The sequence below is a fragment of the Parus major genome, chromosome 4 (assembly GCF_001522545.3).
Source record: "Parus major isolate Abel chromosome 4, Parus_major1.1, whole genome shotgun sequence".
Taxonomy (NCBI): Eukaryota; Metazoa; Chordata; class Aves; order Passeriformes; family Paridae; genus Parus; species Parus major.
In genome coordinates this window covers 3,243,090-3,259,272 of record NC_031771.1, presented here as the reverse complement: position 1 = coordinate 3,259,272, position 16,183 = coordinate 3,243,090, and the positions used below count along the sequence as shown (strand labels likewise).

Below are 16,183 nucleotides of genomic sequence, written 5' to 3'. Positions count from 1 at the left end.
CATAAATTTTTCTTTTGGAGGGCTTGGAGGACTGCTTGTGTTCATCTGGACAAGATAGTTTTAGGATGCAGGAGAGTCTCTGACCATTTTCTTTCTTAGTCTCTGGGTTATATAAACAAAAAAGTAGTTTGTGCTTTAATATCATGTTATAGCCTAACATCTATGTATTATACCACTATTTCTAAGTTCCATTAATAACAGAAATAAAGGAAACTATCTTAATAGAACAAAGTTTTCTAATCTTAGACATATAACATTCATTATAATATTTGCGGAAAGCCAACAATATGATATGCATTTATAACAATAGGCTCTATCAATATATTGGTGAGTGTGTATCAAAGTAGAAGTACAAGCCACATTTTCAGATCTGAAACAGGACCACACGTGTCCTGTTCCTCTGAACTAGTTGAGTGATTAGGCAGGAGCACAGCTTAAATAAAATATACACAGAAGGAAAGCTTGTTAATGTCTCCCTCATCGAGACTTCAGACACCATTTCTGGAAAGAGCAGCCAGATTCCACAATTAAGGGAAACCATAGTGCAGTGTAAGTGCAGCGACCGTGATGCAGCTTTGATCTGAGACTATAGGTGATTTGTCATTAAAAAATAAACATTTGCCAACATTTGCTCTGCTGTATAAATATTAGTGTAATTTCTTACTACAATCACATAAAGAGAGAGCACCTTTAGATGTCATTGATCCCATATAAATAAAAATACACTGTGTATGGCACGTGACAATTTGCCTAACATTAACTGAAATAGATGCATTAATTTGGGTGGATCTGTTCTGTCAGTACTAGGTGGAAAAGCTCTGGGATAATTTTTCAGGTATTTGCCTCCATAGCTAAAGAATTCTAATTTTTTGGGGAGCAGTAGCAGGCTTACCAGTTTTCAGGTAGGTGAAAGATAACAAATAACCCTAATAAAATTCTGCAGATCATCCATCCGTTTCATAATTCGATGAATCAGAGCGAGTGTTTGGAATCGCAGGCTCTAGGAAAAAGATGTACATGTGGGATGACAACTCAGATGTTTTGATCCCTATCAGAGTTTAAGTGTGGGCTAAGAGATAAGCCCTGGTGTTCTGTACACTGAATCTTGATAAACTTCTTAAATGAGAAGTCCCCTGGTGCATGCTTTGGCTTCTGAAGGTGTAGGTGGGTTTTATGTAGATCTGAGACGCAGTCAGTTGTTTATTCATGTAGCCCATTCTTTTAGTTTCTTTTCAGAAATTATTTAATTGGAATATTTGTGGCAGAAATTGTAAGAAAAAATATTAGCAGAGAAATTTCTAGTGTTGGTGTCGTGAGAACCATTTGGAAGAACGTTGTGTGATGTTTAACAGTCTATGCTGTAAAGCTGAATGAAATCAGGTACATCCACAGAGGCAGAACTTGTTACACAATACAGGATAAAATTTCTAGTGTCTTCCTCTTTCTTCTCAGACGTTGCTTATTTCCAGAGCATAGGAATAGCTTGACTGGCTGTGTGCTTTCCATCTAATTGGTGTTTGTTGGGACGATGTTCAGATGGGAAGTGCAGCCTGGTTCCCCCTGCTGTGCCATTCCATTTTAGCAGACCACTGTCACCTCCATACCAGCTGTCCTGTTTTAAAACAACAGCACAATGGGGAAGATTTGTCCCCCTGGATTTAATCCACCTCCACAGTGTAGATATTTGTATTTGAGCTGTTTGTCTAGACTCCCTTTAGCCAATGCAAATAGGTCAGATGAGTCACACTTGTCTTAAAAATCTATTTTAGAATATGATGAATTGTGCCCTGCAAGTGCTGATTTCTCTCCCTTGGCTGTAAGGGAGGGGAGCTGAGAGAACAAACTCACTTGTCTGTACTTATACGTGTCCAAAATGTTGTGAGATTAATCCAATCTGAGGTGTACCGAGACACACAGTTAAGAGTACCCAGCTGAAAAGTTTAAGGGTTTTTGCCCTGAGAAACAACATGTGAGTGAGTCAGAAGCAAAATCATTTTAATCATCTCCAAGTGCATGTGGAAATCTGGAACAAGGTTACCTTGTTCTTCTGGAAAGGTGCTTCTCTGCTTAGCCATTGCAGTAGTGATGACACAGGCACCTGAAGGGCTGGTGGCAGGGGAAGGATGTTCCAATATCTGCATCAAGTGGTTTAAATCATTGTTTTCCCTGGTGTCAGTTTTGAATAAAATCATGGCTAATATGGTGGTCAGTGAGTCACGAGGAGTCTTTTTTTTGTGTGTCAAAAAATGTGAAGTTTTGGGTACAGATATTACTGAAGGCTTCACTTTCACATATCTACAGCTCACTTTTATGCTGCACATTCTGTCTGCAATCAAAATACCAAAATATCTGTCTTTTCTGTGTGATTCTTGTCGATTGAGTTTATAAATATGTCTTGGGGCTACAGGAAGGGAAGAAAAGCCACTGAGTTTCCTCCTGGAAAAAAGTTTCTTCTGCTATTTTGTGCTTTTGTTTTCCTGCAATATTTGATTTCACTACCTGGGCAACTTCTCCTTGTAGGCTGAAAATATTGATAGTGTTAGATGCTTAAATGGTGCTTCTCCTCATTTTATGTTGTTTAGATCTTAGTGTTAATGGTGGTCTTTAATTTTGAAAGATCATCCCTCAGCCTGTAGCTGAGTAAGGAAAAGAGGTAGTGAAATATAGCTAGAGATAAATGACTCATTTAAAGTTAACATATGTGCTACAGCAGTGCTGAAGAAAACATTTTAGCCACTGACTGGAAATGTTCTTGTTTGTTCTTTTTCTTATCATTTGGTCTTTTTATAGCTCTTCTTTATAATATTTTTGTTCAAACTGCCTTTGTGTACAGAGTATATAATTTTATGCTGTGGAAATCCATTGTCATATTCTAAAAAACTATAGATGGGTCAGGCTTTACTTTATGAACTGACTTTGACCACACTCTGTGGAAAAAGTAGCTGAACCAGTTTTACCAGAATCTCATTGCAGTTGTCAGTTTTGTTTAGGAAGTTTAGTTTCTGTAGTTTTATTTAGGGAGTCCTGACTGCACATCAAATGAAAAATATAATAGCATGAAATTGCCACTGTACATCAAACAGCATAATTGTCCTAGAATTCAATACAAGCCAAGTTTACTATTGGATAAAAAAATAAATAATGAAAAAGTCAAATGCAAATGGTGATTGTAAGTGACAGTTATCTGGCAGATGGGAACTGGCCAGATGCCTCTTCCCTAATGCCTTGTGTTGTCCTTGTATAGTATGGAGTGTGTATTTAGATGGGAAAAAAAAGTGGAGTTATTGAAGAGCACATGTTATGTGGAGTCCATCAAACTCAGAATGAAAATTTGGTAATTTTCTGACCACTCTAAGAACTGCCAGTTGTTTCTGTCAGAGGCAGTCTGCAGTAGCAGGACACTGTTCCTACCAAAACCATTTCACCTGAATTTATCTCCAGTGCCCTCCCTGTTTCATCCTTTGCACTAAGGGTAAGTGCAAGGATTTGATGGGATGCACATGGCCACCAAGTCACAGCTGTATTTTCTTCTGCTGCTTTCCAGTCTCTTTCCAATTTTCTACGTGTTGTATTTCGGTTTTCCCATCTCCTTCCTTACTTCCTTGAAGGTTAAACCTCTGCTTCAACAACAATGAAGCAGAAACACTTCTGGTCTCTGTTTGTAGTCTGGCTCCCTGCATCCCCACAAATACCCACATGAGAAGGTGTAAAAGCTAAAAACAATGAGGAGGAGGAGGTTTGTGTAAAATCACAGTGGCTCCTGAGTATTTGAATTAGTCTTTGATGTCTGCTGTTTTTTCACACTGCCTTGTTCTTGTACTGAGTAAGGGCTAGGAAGGAGGCAAAGAGTTTTACACAATAGGATAAATCAATTCTGGAGTTCCACTCTCTGAATTGTTCCCCGCCTCTCCCTTTTACTCACTGCCAGTGAAACTGTATATCAGGTCACTAAACAGGAAGAAATGTAATTTTCTAATATGTGTGTAATTGTGTGTCACCAAAAGGTGAGAGTAGCATAGTGGCTTTCATAGTGTCATGTAGTGCTTGTAATTTTGTAAAAAAATTGAGGACTGAGTTGAAAGGCAGATGATTTGGCAACATCTTTCTGTTCCTGACAGTCTGCACTGGGAACTGTGAAGTCTTTCCACAAGTGCTGACACCAGTGCTGGAGTTGGATGGTGATTGATTGGAGGCAGTGATAAATGCTGTAACCTCCTTTGCTGGCCTCCAGAGCTTCCTGATGGACGTGTTTCACATCCCATGGATACACCTGCAGACACAGCTCTCCTGGATGTTAGTACAGCCCAGAAAAACTTTGCTGGAACCACATTTTGTAATGTAAGGTGGCTGCTGTCAGAAAGCTTCATGAAAACATATGTTCCACAGCAATTGCATTTTGGAGCTAAAGCCAGGAAAAGCAGCAGTTTAGCAACGTGGTTCCATTTCTCCTTTCTGGGGTTGATGTAGAATTATCTTTTGTATCTCAACGTCAAAGGTACCGTGGTAAAACTCAGCAAAGGCACAACTGCTGTTAGTGAAAAAGGGAATATTGCCAGTTGTCTTGAGCCAAGTGACAATAAATTATGTGTCCATGTGGTTTTGTGCCTCTTATGTGTGGAAACTACAGTACCATTGTAGCCATATTAATTGCTTTTTTCGTTATCCACTAACATGAGCTCGTGATCATGTAGCAACTGATGAGAGATTTTTACCTCATTTCCCACTGTCTGATTTAATGGTCTGTAATTTCCTCATCTCTGATTGAGATGTGTTACTGGCTTATTAAATCAAATCCTTTAGCTCAGCTATATGTTTGTGAGATGTTGCATGCAGAACTGGTAATTTCCTCACTGCACGAGGTCTGCTTGTTCTGGATTTCTTTTTGCCAGCCTTTTGTAAGACTGCACCATTATTTCTGACTCAGGCATCCCACCACTTGGCTGGTGCTGGCAATGCCATGCAGTGTGCACACAGTCCATGTCATTTAAACCAATAATAATGGAGGCATTGCTGCTCTCTTTGTTAAAAATCTTCATTTTTTCCACGATCCTTGTGAAAAATAAGGCAATTCATACTTGAAATGCTCTTAGCCATAGTGCCAACAGTCAAGAGCTGCTCACAAAAAGCCTTGCTAGACCTTTATATCCATTTTTTTCAGCATCATCTTTTTCCTTGATGGTTTTTTTTTTTTGGTCCTTTTCACCTGAATGCTTTAGGCATGCACTTAGGAGAAGGCCAACACCAGTGTCAGTTTTGAGCACAGCATCGGAAAGTTAATTTCTCTGTGTGCTCCCCAGGATTTTATTTTAAAGAAGAATGTGATTTCTCTCAGTACTTTCAGTTTTAACATTCCAGGCATGTTTGTGGTACTGGTCAAATCCATGTGTGGGAGTGTGCTGGGGAATTGTAACTGTTGCTTGCACAGGAGAGCTACTACAGCCGGACTGGCTGTAAAACAGTAATCAGCTTCCTTGAGTTTGAAGTCTAGAGTTGGGCCTTGGTTTGTTCTTCTTTTTAAACAGCACATCTTCCAGTGAAGGAAAGATAATTAAAAGTGTGCTGGGGAAGTGGATTGATCTTTACATGTGTTTAATTTCCTTGTGGATATAGGAGTGCACTGAAGGCAAATAAGTGTAAAGCAACCATGTAACATCATGTCCTTCGTAGAAAGGAGGAGAGATGGCTGTTGAGCCAGCTGGGGAGTGACAGAATACCTGTCAGCTGTCACCTTCCACTCTGCCTTCCTCTGTAAGATTGGGTTTGTGTCTCTCCCCAGCTCGTAAGCAGGAGATTATCAAGGTGACCGAGCAGTTGATCGAAGCCATCAACAACGGGGACTTCGAAGCTTACACGTAAGTTCCTCGTTTAGGAGGGAGTGAGGAGAGCTGGGGTATTGGACACTGCCTGTGTAAATATGCATGTTTATATGGGACTGCCTGTGCTTGGAGCTATGGACTGTTGAAATGCCTTCCCAGATGCCCCCACAAAACACAAGGTATTCGCATGGCTGCTTTGCCCTGTTACATAATGACATGAGGCATAAAAAATACCCCTGGCATTGCACAGCCGCAGTTTGCATCGCCACAAGTAAAAATTCCTACTTGTAATAACACTGACTTGTGGGTCTTTGTTTTGGTCAGAACATGATTTATATGAAATGCAGTCCACTTAAGTCCACTTAAAGTAAGCTGCCAAATTTACTGAGAGAGCTGAAACCAGACCTCCATACCTTCTCCTCACATTAAATTCTGTTCTTTTCCAGTGTGATGGCATGAGTAGGTGAAATGCTTGATAGGAATAAAAGAAACAATGAAAAATGATCTCTCCAAAGTCATGATCCCTAACCACATGAAGAATTCTCACTGGAGAATTTCCTCTTTTCCATAGAAAAATCTGTGATCCAGGCCTTACGTCTTTTGAACCTGAAGCTTTGGGTAATCTGGTAGAAGGGATGGACTTCCACCGGTTTTACTTCGAAAATGGTAAATATTCCTTTTTCATCTCCAAGCCTTCACCTGTTCCTTGTGACTGTGTGTCTCTCATCTAATGAGCTTTTTGATTTGGGAGTTAATTGACTTGGGCAGGGGAAGGGAGTATTATTTTTTAATAAATTAATTAAGAAATTAAGAAATTTCTGCTATAGCTGTTTTTCAGTCTGCTTCTGCTCTGCTCATTCACACATCACAGGGCACCTCAGAGGGCAGAAGGGAGTTTCAGGTATTTGGAACTAAGAAGTCAAAATAAAGAATGAGTTAAGAGCTGATTTTAACTGAATATACTAGGTACAAGTGTTATTAGACATAACAGTGAAACTGAAATGTTGAGACTCCAGATGGTGCCCTCCACTTGATCCATATATGTACATGGATTAAACATATTTACTTATTAAATAGTGTATAATAAGTAAGCGTGCTCATTCTAGAAAAACAAATTAGATTTAATTATCATTAAACCTTTATTATGACTTTGTGTCTGCTAAGCATGAGATTTTTGTGTATAAAATGGGTTGGCACGAGTTCTTTTGGCTTACCCAGAGCAAATGTGATTTCTCCTGTGTGCCCCCCTGTGTGTGTGTCCTGTAGTGACTCAGGCCAGAGTTTTCTGGCCTAGCTCAAATATAGGTTTTCTTCTCTCTCCAGCCTGGGGCCAGGAGGGGTCTTGACCAGAGCTGCTGTCTGGGTTTAGTTCAGGATTTGGGCAGGCCAATTCCCCCTGAGCACAAGTCTGTCAACCGAGTAAAGAAGCCAAAAGGGGGACTCTTGTGGGTTATATTTCACAGTTTATTCTTGCCAAGGGAACACCAGGAAGAGACAAAGGATTTGGGGGTCTGGGCTGCTTCTTTTAACAGGACTTCTTCAGAGGGTGGGAGTTTCACAAAGAACCAATTATTCTTCACAGCTAGCAAACTTAGAAACTTTTTACAAATCAGGGTTAAACAAAATAAGGTAAGAAATAACAGATGTGGACTCCTACGAATGTTGGACAATCAGGAGTAAACCTACAAAGGTATAGGAGGGAACTCACGGGGCGGACTTGGGAATGCGGTGGGGGTGAGGGTGGGTTTCCCAAGCCAATAGCTACAAAAATAAACCAAAGTCCCTAACAACCCTTATCACAACACTGTAGCTCTGTCCAAAAGCAACAAGCCGATCCACACCATCATCCTGAACCCTCACGTGCACCTGGTGGGCGAGGACGCGGCGTGCATCGCCTACATCCGCCTGACGCAGTACATGGACGGCAGCGGCATGCCAAAGACTATGCAGTCCGAGGAGACGCGCGTGTGGCACCGGCGCGACGGCAAGTGGCAGAACGTGCACTTCCACCGCTCGGGCTCGCCCACCGTACCCATCAAGTAAGGAACAGCCCCAGCACCAGCTCACACCTCCTAGGCACACCGCGTAGTCCGATAGCTGCTTTGGGCCTTAAAAACTGCGAGCCGTCCTCTGGTAGTGTCATTTCTTGTGGTTGTTTATTATGTGTTATACCCGCTGGTGTGCGTAGTATTGGTGCGGAGGTTTTTTAAATAATGCGCTTTTCTGGTTGTGTTTTTTTCTACTGTGATGCCCACCGATTCAATTCGGTCCCTGAACTGACAGCTTGAAGAGCAGGAAGGTGTTTTAATGTAGAGAAAGCTTGATGGAAGTCACACAAAATAGGATTGGAAAACCTGGAATAGAATTGCTGGAAAACCTGGAAAAATAAAAAGCAGTAGGATATATGGAGCTGTGAGAGCTGACCAGAAAGTTTTGTGTAAAGAAGTGTCACTACGGGGAAAAACTGAAGTTTGACTAATATTTAGTGTGATTTCCAGCCATCTCTACTTCCTCAGGCCTAGATATGTTCCCTGCAACTTGGGTTTGAGCCAGTTTGCACGTTTCCCTGGTAAATTGAGCCATCCCAGTACCATCTTTCCCCACGCTCTCCACGCGTAACTGCCGAGTATTCCCGTCAGACAGCTCCGACATCCCCGTGGGAAAGCCTCGCGTCTCTCCTGTCAGCTTTTCTCTCTGCTCTTCATCCAGGCCCTGCCACACCCTTGGGGTCAGGCAGTGCCCAGGCTCCTTGAGCCACGTGACACTCAGGCCGTTGGCTCCTGTTCTTCAATAGCCTCTGCTAATGAGCTCAAATCTCAGTGACTTGAGGTTTCCCAGATAGGCAGCACTGGTCCAGGCCTGGCTTTGCACAGTTGTGAGCCCTCTGTGTAGGATACAATTCCATTTGTGTCAGGTGTCTTAATGTGGAGAGTGGCTGAATTACCTGGCGTGGATGGTAAGGGCTCAGATTTCATCCTTTGAACTTCATCATGTCTTGTATTTTACTTCTTGCAACACTCTCCTCCTATATTAAATAATACTTGATGAAGTAAGAAATAAGGTAGAATGAAGTGTTAAATTTCCATGGTGATGATTTTGTATTCTTCTTTTTATTTAGGAAAAAAGAAATTTTATTACTTAGGGATAACTGTTTTATTTCAAAATGTGAAACCGATGGGAACAGGAGCCACGTTGTCCTTTGTTTCTCACATTCCAGCTGCACTGCCAGTGTTTCAACAGATCATACTCAAAGAGCAGTTCCACTTCCTTGAAATGCAGTGTTAGGTAAATCTTGGAGGTGTTCATAAAGGCATCTGAGCTGGGTGTGTAGAGCCAGAAAGCCCAAGTGAAGCAGGTTCACCTGGCCCACTGTACCCTGAGCAGTCAGTGTTTACAGCACAGTGACATGAATTGGACGAGGGAATCATTTAATCTTTCATTATTTTTTGTCACATCTGTGTTTTTGGGACAGAGGTGCTGCAGGAGGTTCTTTGCAGTTATTTGTGCTCTCTAGTAAAGATGAGAATTTCTGGAACTGCCATGGGTGGAAGGAGAAGCAAAATCACCATGGAGTAACTTTTTGGAGGTTGCAGGGCAATTTCTGTATTGGTGAATGCTTTGAGCCTATGGGATCAGACTGAGGAGATTCCAGAATTGTGAGGGCTATCCAAGCTTAAGGGGTCACAGAACCAGACTGAGGCTTGAGGAGAGATTCCCTGAGTTAGCAACATAGCCCTACATATGTAGCACTGGCAGCAATATCACAAAAATCCCATAACCAGCTCTCATCTTGAATTCAGAGGAGGTTTTTGGACTTGCTCCTAGCACTATGTCATCGTTGTTCTGCACTGGTTAGGTGTGCAGACATCAGCTGGTTTGTAGGAAGGCTGATCAGATCGTTCCCACCTTCTTCTTCTGTAGGGTGAACAGCCAGTGCTACCCCAGATGGTTTTGTCTGATAGGATCTCCATTTTCCAGCTACCTTATCTCCTTACTGTCTTCTTTTGTTTGAGGTCTGCCTTTCCATTAGCTTGGCTTCTTCTGAAATGCTCTGTCCAATTGTGGGACTTTATTCAATTCCCCAATATCTTTCTTTTCCCTGCTCTGTTCTGGCATGATTTTTGCACTTTTGTGATCTGCAGCACGTCTGAGATAGCCACCTGTTTATCCTCAACTCTCATGTCCAACCAGTGAGTACATAGAAACTTCTAGAGCTTTGGACTTCCTATTATTCCATGTAATACTTTTGGATTAGCCAGCCTTCAAGGTTATTTGGTTCTCCTTGTACAATGCTCCTGTTTTCTTTTCTTTTTATAGTGCCTTCCACCTAAGTGTCAGTATGCTACGTGAGATCAGTCCTACTGCTTGTGCTGAGGACTAGTGAGTCTCCTCTAGGCTGATAGCTCCCATTTCAGCACAAACATTCTTTCTTTATTCCCCTTCTTCTTAAGTCTGACTGGGAGATTCCCACGTGGCACCAAGCTAGAATCACCTCCTATGACCTGTCTTGACCATTTTTACACTGTCTCAAATTTCATCTTTGCTTTTCCCAGTCTGACCAGCAATAACTCTGTTTTGGAAAACTAGAGAAGAAACTTGATTAACATGTTGTTCTAGTTTATCTTCCCTTTATTTGAAAGTATGCAGTGTACAGCTACTTATTTAATTATTACCAGCACACAGTAGTTAATAATGGCATTTCCATAATACAAAAGTATTTTATATATCATGTCTGAAGATGAATTTCAAATCTAATCAAGTTGCAGAAACGATTAGAGCTGTGATCTGCTTCTGCAGGCACAGTATCCTAGATAATGTTACATCAGTTTCTGCGAGCACAGAAGCTTCCTTGTTTTCAGGACTATGGGAAGGAGTGTGTATAAATCTAAGGGTAGAACTGAGGTCTTTGGTAGCTGTAGGTATAGGGAAATGTTTCCTTGTGGCAGAGAATGTAATTGAAAAAGGATAGAAGCACAAATGTGTATTTGTTTATAAATATATTGTTTATAAATAAATTTTATTGGTAGTTTTGCTGCGCATGAGATGAGGCAGACTTGGGTTTCTGTCTCACCCATTGTTTCTGTCTGGGTGATAGGATATGGTGATTGGTGATGGTAGGAATTGTTCTCTGTATCCTTGTTCTTAGGGACCTGTGCAGATGTGTTTCTGCTTGTTCTCGCCGAGTGCACCTGCCCAATAGGAGCAGTCAAAGGGCTGCTGGGCCTGAAAGTGACTCCCTAACCTACCTTCAGCCTCAGTGAGGCTTATGTTCCCTCCCTGACCACAGCTCACACCTTCTTATACTTTGATAAGCACAGTGCCAGAGAGCAGGAATGCTGAGTAAAGAGTTTGTTCTGTGTTTGTGCAGTGCCTAGCGCAGAGGGATCCCACCACGGCTCCAGCCCCTAGATGCTACGGTAATACAAATGATGCTCCAACCTCAGTTAGCTCCATACTTGCTGCCAGCTCCTTTCCCTTCCTTCTCTCTCTGCATTTGGCTCTGGCATGTCTTGCATGTGAATGACACCCGATTCTTCCTTGTCACTTGGTCCAGTCTTTGTACAAGAGCCTCAGTCCATGGCAGTGCCTGCGATGTCCATGCTGAGGAAGTTGAGTTACACCCAGAGACTTTGGAATTCCGCCCTCCCTCCCTTAAGGAATCCCTTAAGGCACTTTGGCTTCCTGCCTCAGTTTCCTTTTTTATTTTAACAGCCCGTCTGGCATCTTGTAAAGATGGAAAATGTCTGTAAAGTGGTTTGAAAAATAAAAGAATGCCTTGCCTGAGTGGAGGTTTTTTTCCCTTGCTTTTTCCCAGTATCGTGTTAAGTGATCTCGACAAGATGGTTTTTTTTCAATGGCATTGGCTAACACTTGAGCATGTGTTGTTATCTGGTGGTGATGTTACCTCAGTAATGGAAATCTGTTTGTTTTTTCTCCTTCCTCCTAGCTAAAAATATCAGCGGTGCCGCTCTTGCATTTTCTGTACCCAACGCACCTGGTTGATTACCATCTTGGCCATCCCGTTCTCTTCATGCATGTTTCTGAGTGCATGAAGTTGTGAAGGTTCTTCATGTAACACATTTGTGATGCACCACGTTGCTGTATATTCCATCTGTACACTGTTAACATTTCAATGAAGGTGATGTTCCATGCAAATAGAGAATAACAAGGCGTAAAAGACAAAAAGAGATATTGGATGGACAGCAGTAGACACACAATAATACATTTGTCACTTGCTCCATTTATGCCAAGTTTTGACAGACAACTTTAAAATCTATCGTGTTTATTAAAAAAAAAAAAGAAAAAAAAAGAAAAAGTATATTTTACCTTCTTTTTTTAAGAACTGTTTTTTGACTTCTCCTTTTTCTCCTGAGTCCCAGGATTTTGCTTCGGTTCTGGTAGGAATGGTTAGGATTTCTGCTGGCAGCTCCTTCACTGTAAAACAGATTTTTATCATAGATGGACAAAATCACTGATAAATGTGGACGTGTTAATATCTTGGCTTTGGACCAGCTGCAGCCTTCTTAGTTTATTAGTCTGTGTAAACTGGAAAAATCTCCTCATTTGCTGGCTTGGCCACTCCAGAATTAACTGTCAGTGTTCTGGTGAGTCAGCAGCTTCCGTTTTCCTTTGGAGTCCTTTTGGCTTTCTTACTTTGCTTAACTGAAAGGTTCTGTCAGATGATTAAGCAAAATTAAAAACTATAAGGAACTAAGTGATAATTGAGAGGCAGTTTTTGAGGATTAAAATGGAAGGAAAGAGAAAGATTTTTATCGCTTTTAGGATGTACTGTAAACTTTTTAAAGAGGCTTTAAAAAATATAATATGTGGGTTAATGTATAGACCAGTTGTGTGGGTAATATACTCGAGAAATATTAGGCCTTAAAGCTAAGTATGAAGAGTTTACTTACATGACACTGCTGCTGTTGCTTCTCTGGAAACGAATTACGGAGACACCGGTTTTCCGTGGGACCCTAACACTTCACCACAGGTTTGTGTGTCTCCTCCTCTTCCCCTCAATCCTCTCTTGGTTTCCCAAGCTCCCCTGGCAGCGTTCCCTGTCGAGGCCGGCGATGCTGACGGGTTTGTCCCGGCTCCGGGCCGAGGGAGGAGCGCCGCGCCGGCAGCGCGGAACGCAGACTTTGCAGCAGGGACTGGTTCTCCTTCCCTCACGTTGCTGTAAAAATGAATCCTCACGAGAATTTCAGTTTGTTCCCTTCCACTTCCTTCAGGAAAGGCCAGGCTGGGCTGCTCCTGATCTCCCATGGTTCCGTTAGCAGCAGGCTCCTGTTCCCCGCAGCGCTGTACAGTGCATGGTATCTCAGTCAGTGTCCTTTTTAGCCATCCAAAATTTACAACTCGGCAGCCAGGACTTTTTAAAATGGGAAAGCTTCCTAATTTGTATCATTTCACCTTTCTGTGTTGATTACTAATCAGAAGCAGTTCTTAAACATGTTGATGTTGTTACTAGTGGATGTATGGTAGATGGACATAAGCTTCTCTGATAATTACTACATGACTTTAAACAATATATATTTAAAATAAGCATCTACAATAAATGTGTTGAGCCATATTAACCTGCCAATGGGATCTGTGAAAAAAGTAATGGCCTCATTTTTTTCTCATTAATTTTTTTTCTTTTTTTTTTCTTTTTTTCTTTTTTTCTTTTTTTTCTTTTTTTTTTTTTTTGTGAAGCGGCTATAAGTGGCATAACTGTATTTAAAATTAATGAATTAGGTGTAGGGTGTTTTTTTTATACTTCTAACATAGCATGTGGTGTTGACGTATTACTGTAGACCAAGTTTGTCTTCCACACCAAGACGTGAGGAAATTGTGCTTTGTTCTCTCCACCACAACTGAATTCTACACTTCTGTCATTTTGGAACACTGCAGTTTACCATGGGACACAGTGTACATATTTCTTGCCATAATGGTAAATGATTGATATATTTAAGGATTAATAAATTTGTGATTTCTGCTGACACTGTGCTTGCGTTTTACTTTCCCAATTAATCGTGATCTTTGCAGTGGAAAATGTGTAGTGTCTTGTTTGAATTCAGACACCAGAGGCACCAGTGCACTTTGTTAGGAGCTGAATTTTGGTTCTGAAATCACGAGTCTTTGCTGTTGTGGTTTATCCTTGGGCTGGTTGCCAAGTGCCTTTCCTGGGGCTGATTGCACACTGCTCATGCCCTGCTTTGCTGGGGGACTGTGCACATACCTTGGACTCGTAGAGCCATATATAGAAATGTTTTAGGTAGTTCCAACATCTCTGTTGCTGCCCCACTGTGTTTCATATCTATGTTCAGCCTGTAACACAAGACTCTGTAAGAGCAGTTACTATTATTGTTGTTATTATTATTAATACTACTTTTATTATTATGCTATGTAATGCCATATAATACCATAAAATATATGTAGTGATATAAAAACATAGATATAGAAATACAAAATGCGTTTATGTCTATAAATAATTAGGATTTTAAGCAATGTGCCAGTTTAAAAGCTTACATATATGTCTGTAGTGATCTCAGGCTGTCTTAAACCATGCTGAGCCACAACTGATGACAGTTTTTTATACCAGCAGAAAAGGAGGACGATGGACAGGAAACAACTTGCAGCTTTCCTGGGTCAGGGAATGCAGAGCTGGACGGGGGCCAGGGCAGCGTAGCTGGAGCAGCGGCGTTGGTGTGGCAGGGAGCCAGAGCCTGTCCTGGGTTGGTCACAATTCCAGTGCTTCTTCTTGGGTGGCATTCTGTAAACAAAAGAAGGTAGTCAGGAGAGAGCTCAGGGGGCTGGAATTTTTCAGCAAACCCCAGAGGTGGTTTAATCTGTTGGGAGGTTTTATATTTTGTCATATCGCTTTTACCTACTTCTTTTGCTCATTTTTTTTCCACTCAGTGCTATTCCAGAAATCAGTTTGATTTCCATTTTAACCATGCTCCTACATAAAGCTGTTTGACAGCAGTGGAATCGCTACTGATTTCAGGTATGCAGAGAATAGAGATCAGTGGATAAAGCAAAATGGTCATCAGGGGGCTGGGAGAACACATTTCCTCCATATCAGATTGAAGATTTGGGAGAGGGGCAGGGTTTGGGTTTTTTAATGGTTGTTCTTTATAGCACAAATATTTTAATCTGCTGCCTCCTGGTGGCTTTGTAATACTGTTTTCTGTTTAGGAGTGCACGAGAAGAGGCTGTTTGTTCTGAGCTGAAGGAACCCAGTGCTTTCGTTTATTCACTTTTTAATGTGAGCAAGGAACACAATATTTCAGGGCCTGAAAATTACCATTTCCTGGGTCTTGAATATACCCTGTGCATATACCTGAAGTAATCAGATGGATTCTGTTTTCTAAAAAGGGCCTCCCAGGACACATTGAATAAAAGTAACATCTCCCAGGGCTGTGTGTTACATCCAGAGTTCATTGTATCTAGGATTAACTTTACTGTTTCTTCAGTGAGTTATTAATCCTTGGTAATTTATCATTTCCTTGGGCTGTTCTTTCAGAAAACAGAATTACTTCATGGTTCTAGCAGCTTTTCTTTCTTCTTAAATTTCTGCAGTCATACTTTTTTATATAACCCAGCATAAGAAAACACCATTAGTCAAAAAATTAACTGTAGTCATTGAGGAATTGATCCACATTGCTTCAGGAGTTTCAGCTTCTTTCTTCCCTACAGATTATTGGTACAAGACAGATGTGGCCGAACTGGAGTTGGGTGCTGTGAGGTCTGACTGCTAAAGCCCTGGTTCCTGCAGGGAGGCCCATGGGCTGACGCTGTGAGGTCTGACTGCTAAAGCCCTGGTTCCTGCAGGGAGGCCCATGGGCTGACACCCCTGTACAGATTATAGGGAGGTTTGGATCCTCACAAAAGCAGAGATTTAGTAATTCTGCAGCCTGTCCAAGCCTCACAGGAAAAAAAAGCTACACAGAGTAGACTGGAAGCCTTCCCTCCCTCTCTAGCACAGATCCCTGTGGCTGAGCAGGACAGGCTGCAGGATCTGCTTCCAAGGCAGCGTGCCTGTGGAAGGAGGAGGAGGCGGCAGGAATTCTGTGTGCTGCACACTGCAGAGAGGCAGTGCCAGGGCTGCCTGTTCCAGCATGTTCTTGTCCAGACCCAGCCCAGGCCACTTGAGTTTGGGGAGGAGGAGAACATTTAATCAGAGTTGGGGTGGGGGAAGAAAATCGGTGTAAAAAACAGACAAGCTGGAAGAAAACAGGATTTCCAAGGCAAAGAGATAGAAGAGCAGTGTTTCTGTGTTACAGAAATGTCACATTCTTTCTTCAAAGCTGTTGCCAGAACCCAGCTGCGGGGCTGGACCATCTTAGGAACTAATGGGAATTAGGCCTGTATAACCTTTTTCT

At 41.7% G+C, this 16,183-nt stretch overlaps 1 protein-coding gene and 1 long non-coding RNA gene across 34 annotated transcripts in view; one reads left to right on the top strand and one right to left on the bottom strand.

Moving 5' to 3' along the window:
• The window catches only part of CAMK2D (calcium/calmodulin dependent protein kinase II delta), a 118,714-nt gene extending 106,118 nt beyond the window's left edge, over positions 1-12,596 (top strand). For 27 of the 33 annotated variants that reach the window (XM_019006259.2, XM_019006255.2, XM_033513695.1 and 24 more), the window contains 4 exons: positions 5,777-5,852; positions 6,388-6,482; positions 7,627-7,855; positions 11,185-12,107. In XM_019006259.2, the coding sequence (XP_018861804.1) occupies positions 5,777-5,852; positions 6,388-6,482; positions 7,627-7,855; positions 11,185-11,191 (407 nt within the window). In that variant the 3' untranslated portion in view covers positions 11,192-12,107. Of the gene's footprint in view, positions 1-5,776; positions 5,853-6,387; positions 6,483-7,626 lie in introns of all 33 variants that reach the window. The other 6 variants (XM_033513693.1, XM_033513705.1, XM_033513704.1 and 3 more) reach the window with 4 other exon arrangements.
• A 100-nt stretch (positions 12,597-12,696) lies between these two features.
• Positions 12,697-15,584, bottom strand: LOC109022605. The gene is made up of 2 exons (XR_002001631.2): positions 14,328-15,584; positions 12,697-14,126 (listed from the first exon to the last, which is right to left on the bottom strand). It is a non-coding gene; the product is annotated as an uncharacterized LOC109022605 (long non-coding RNA).
• Positions 15,585-16,183: the final 599 nt, after the last annotated feature.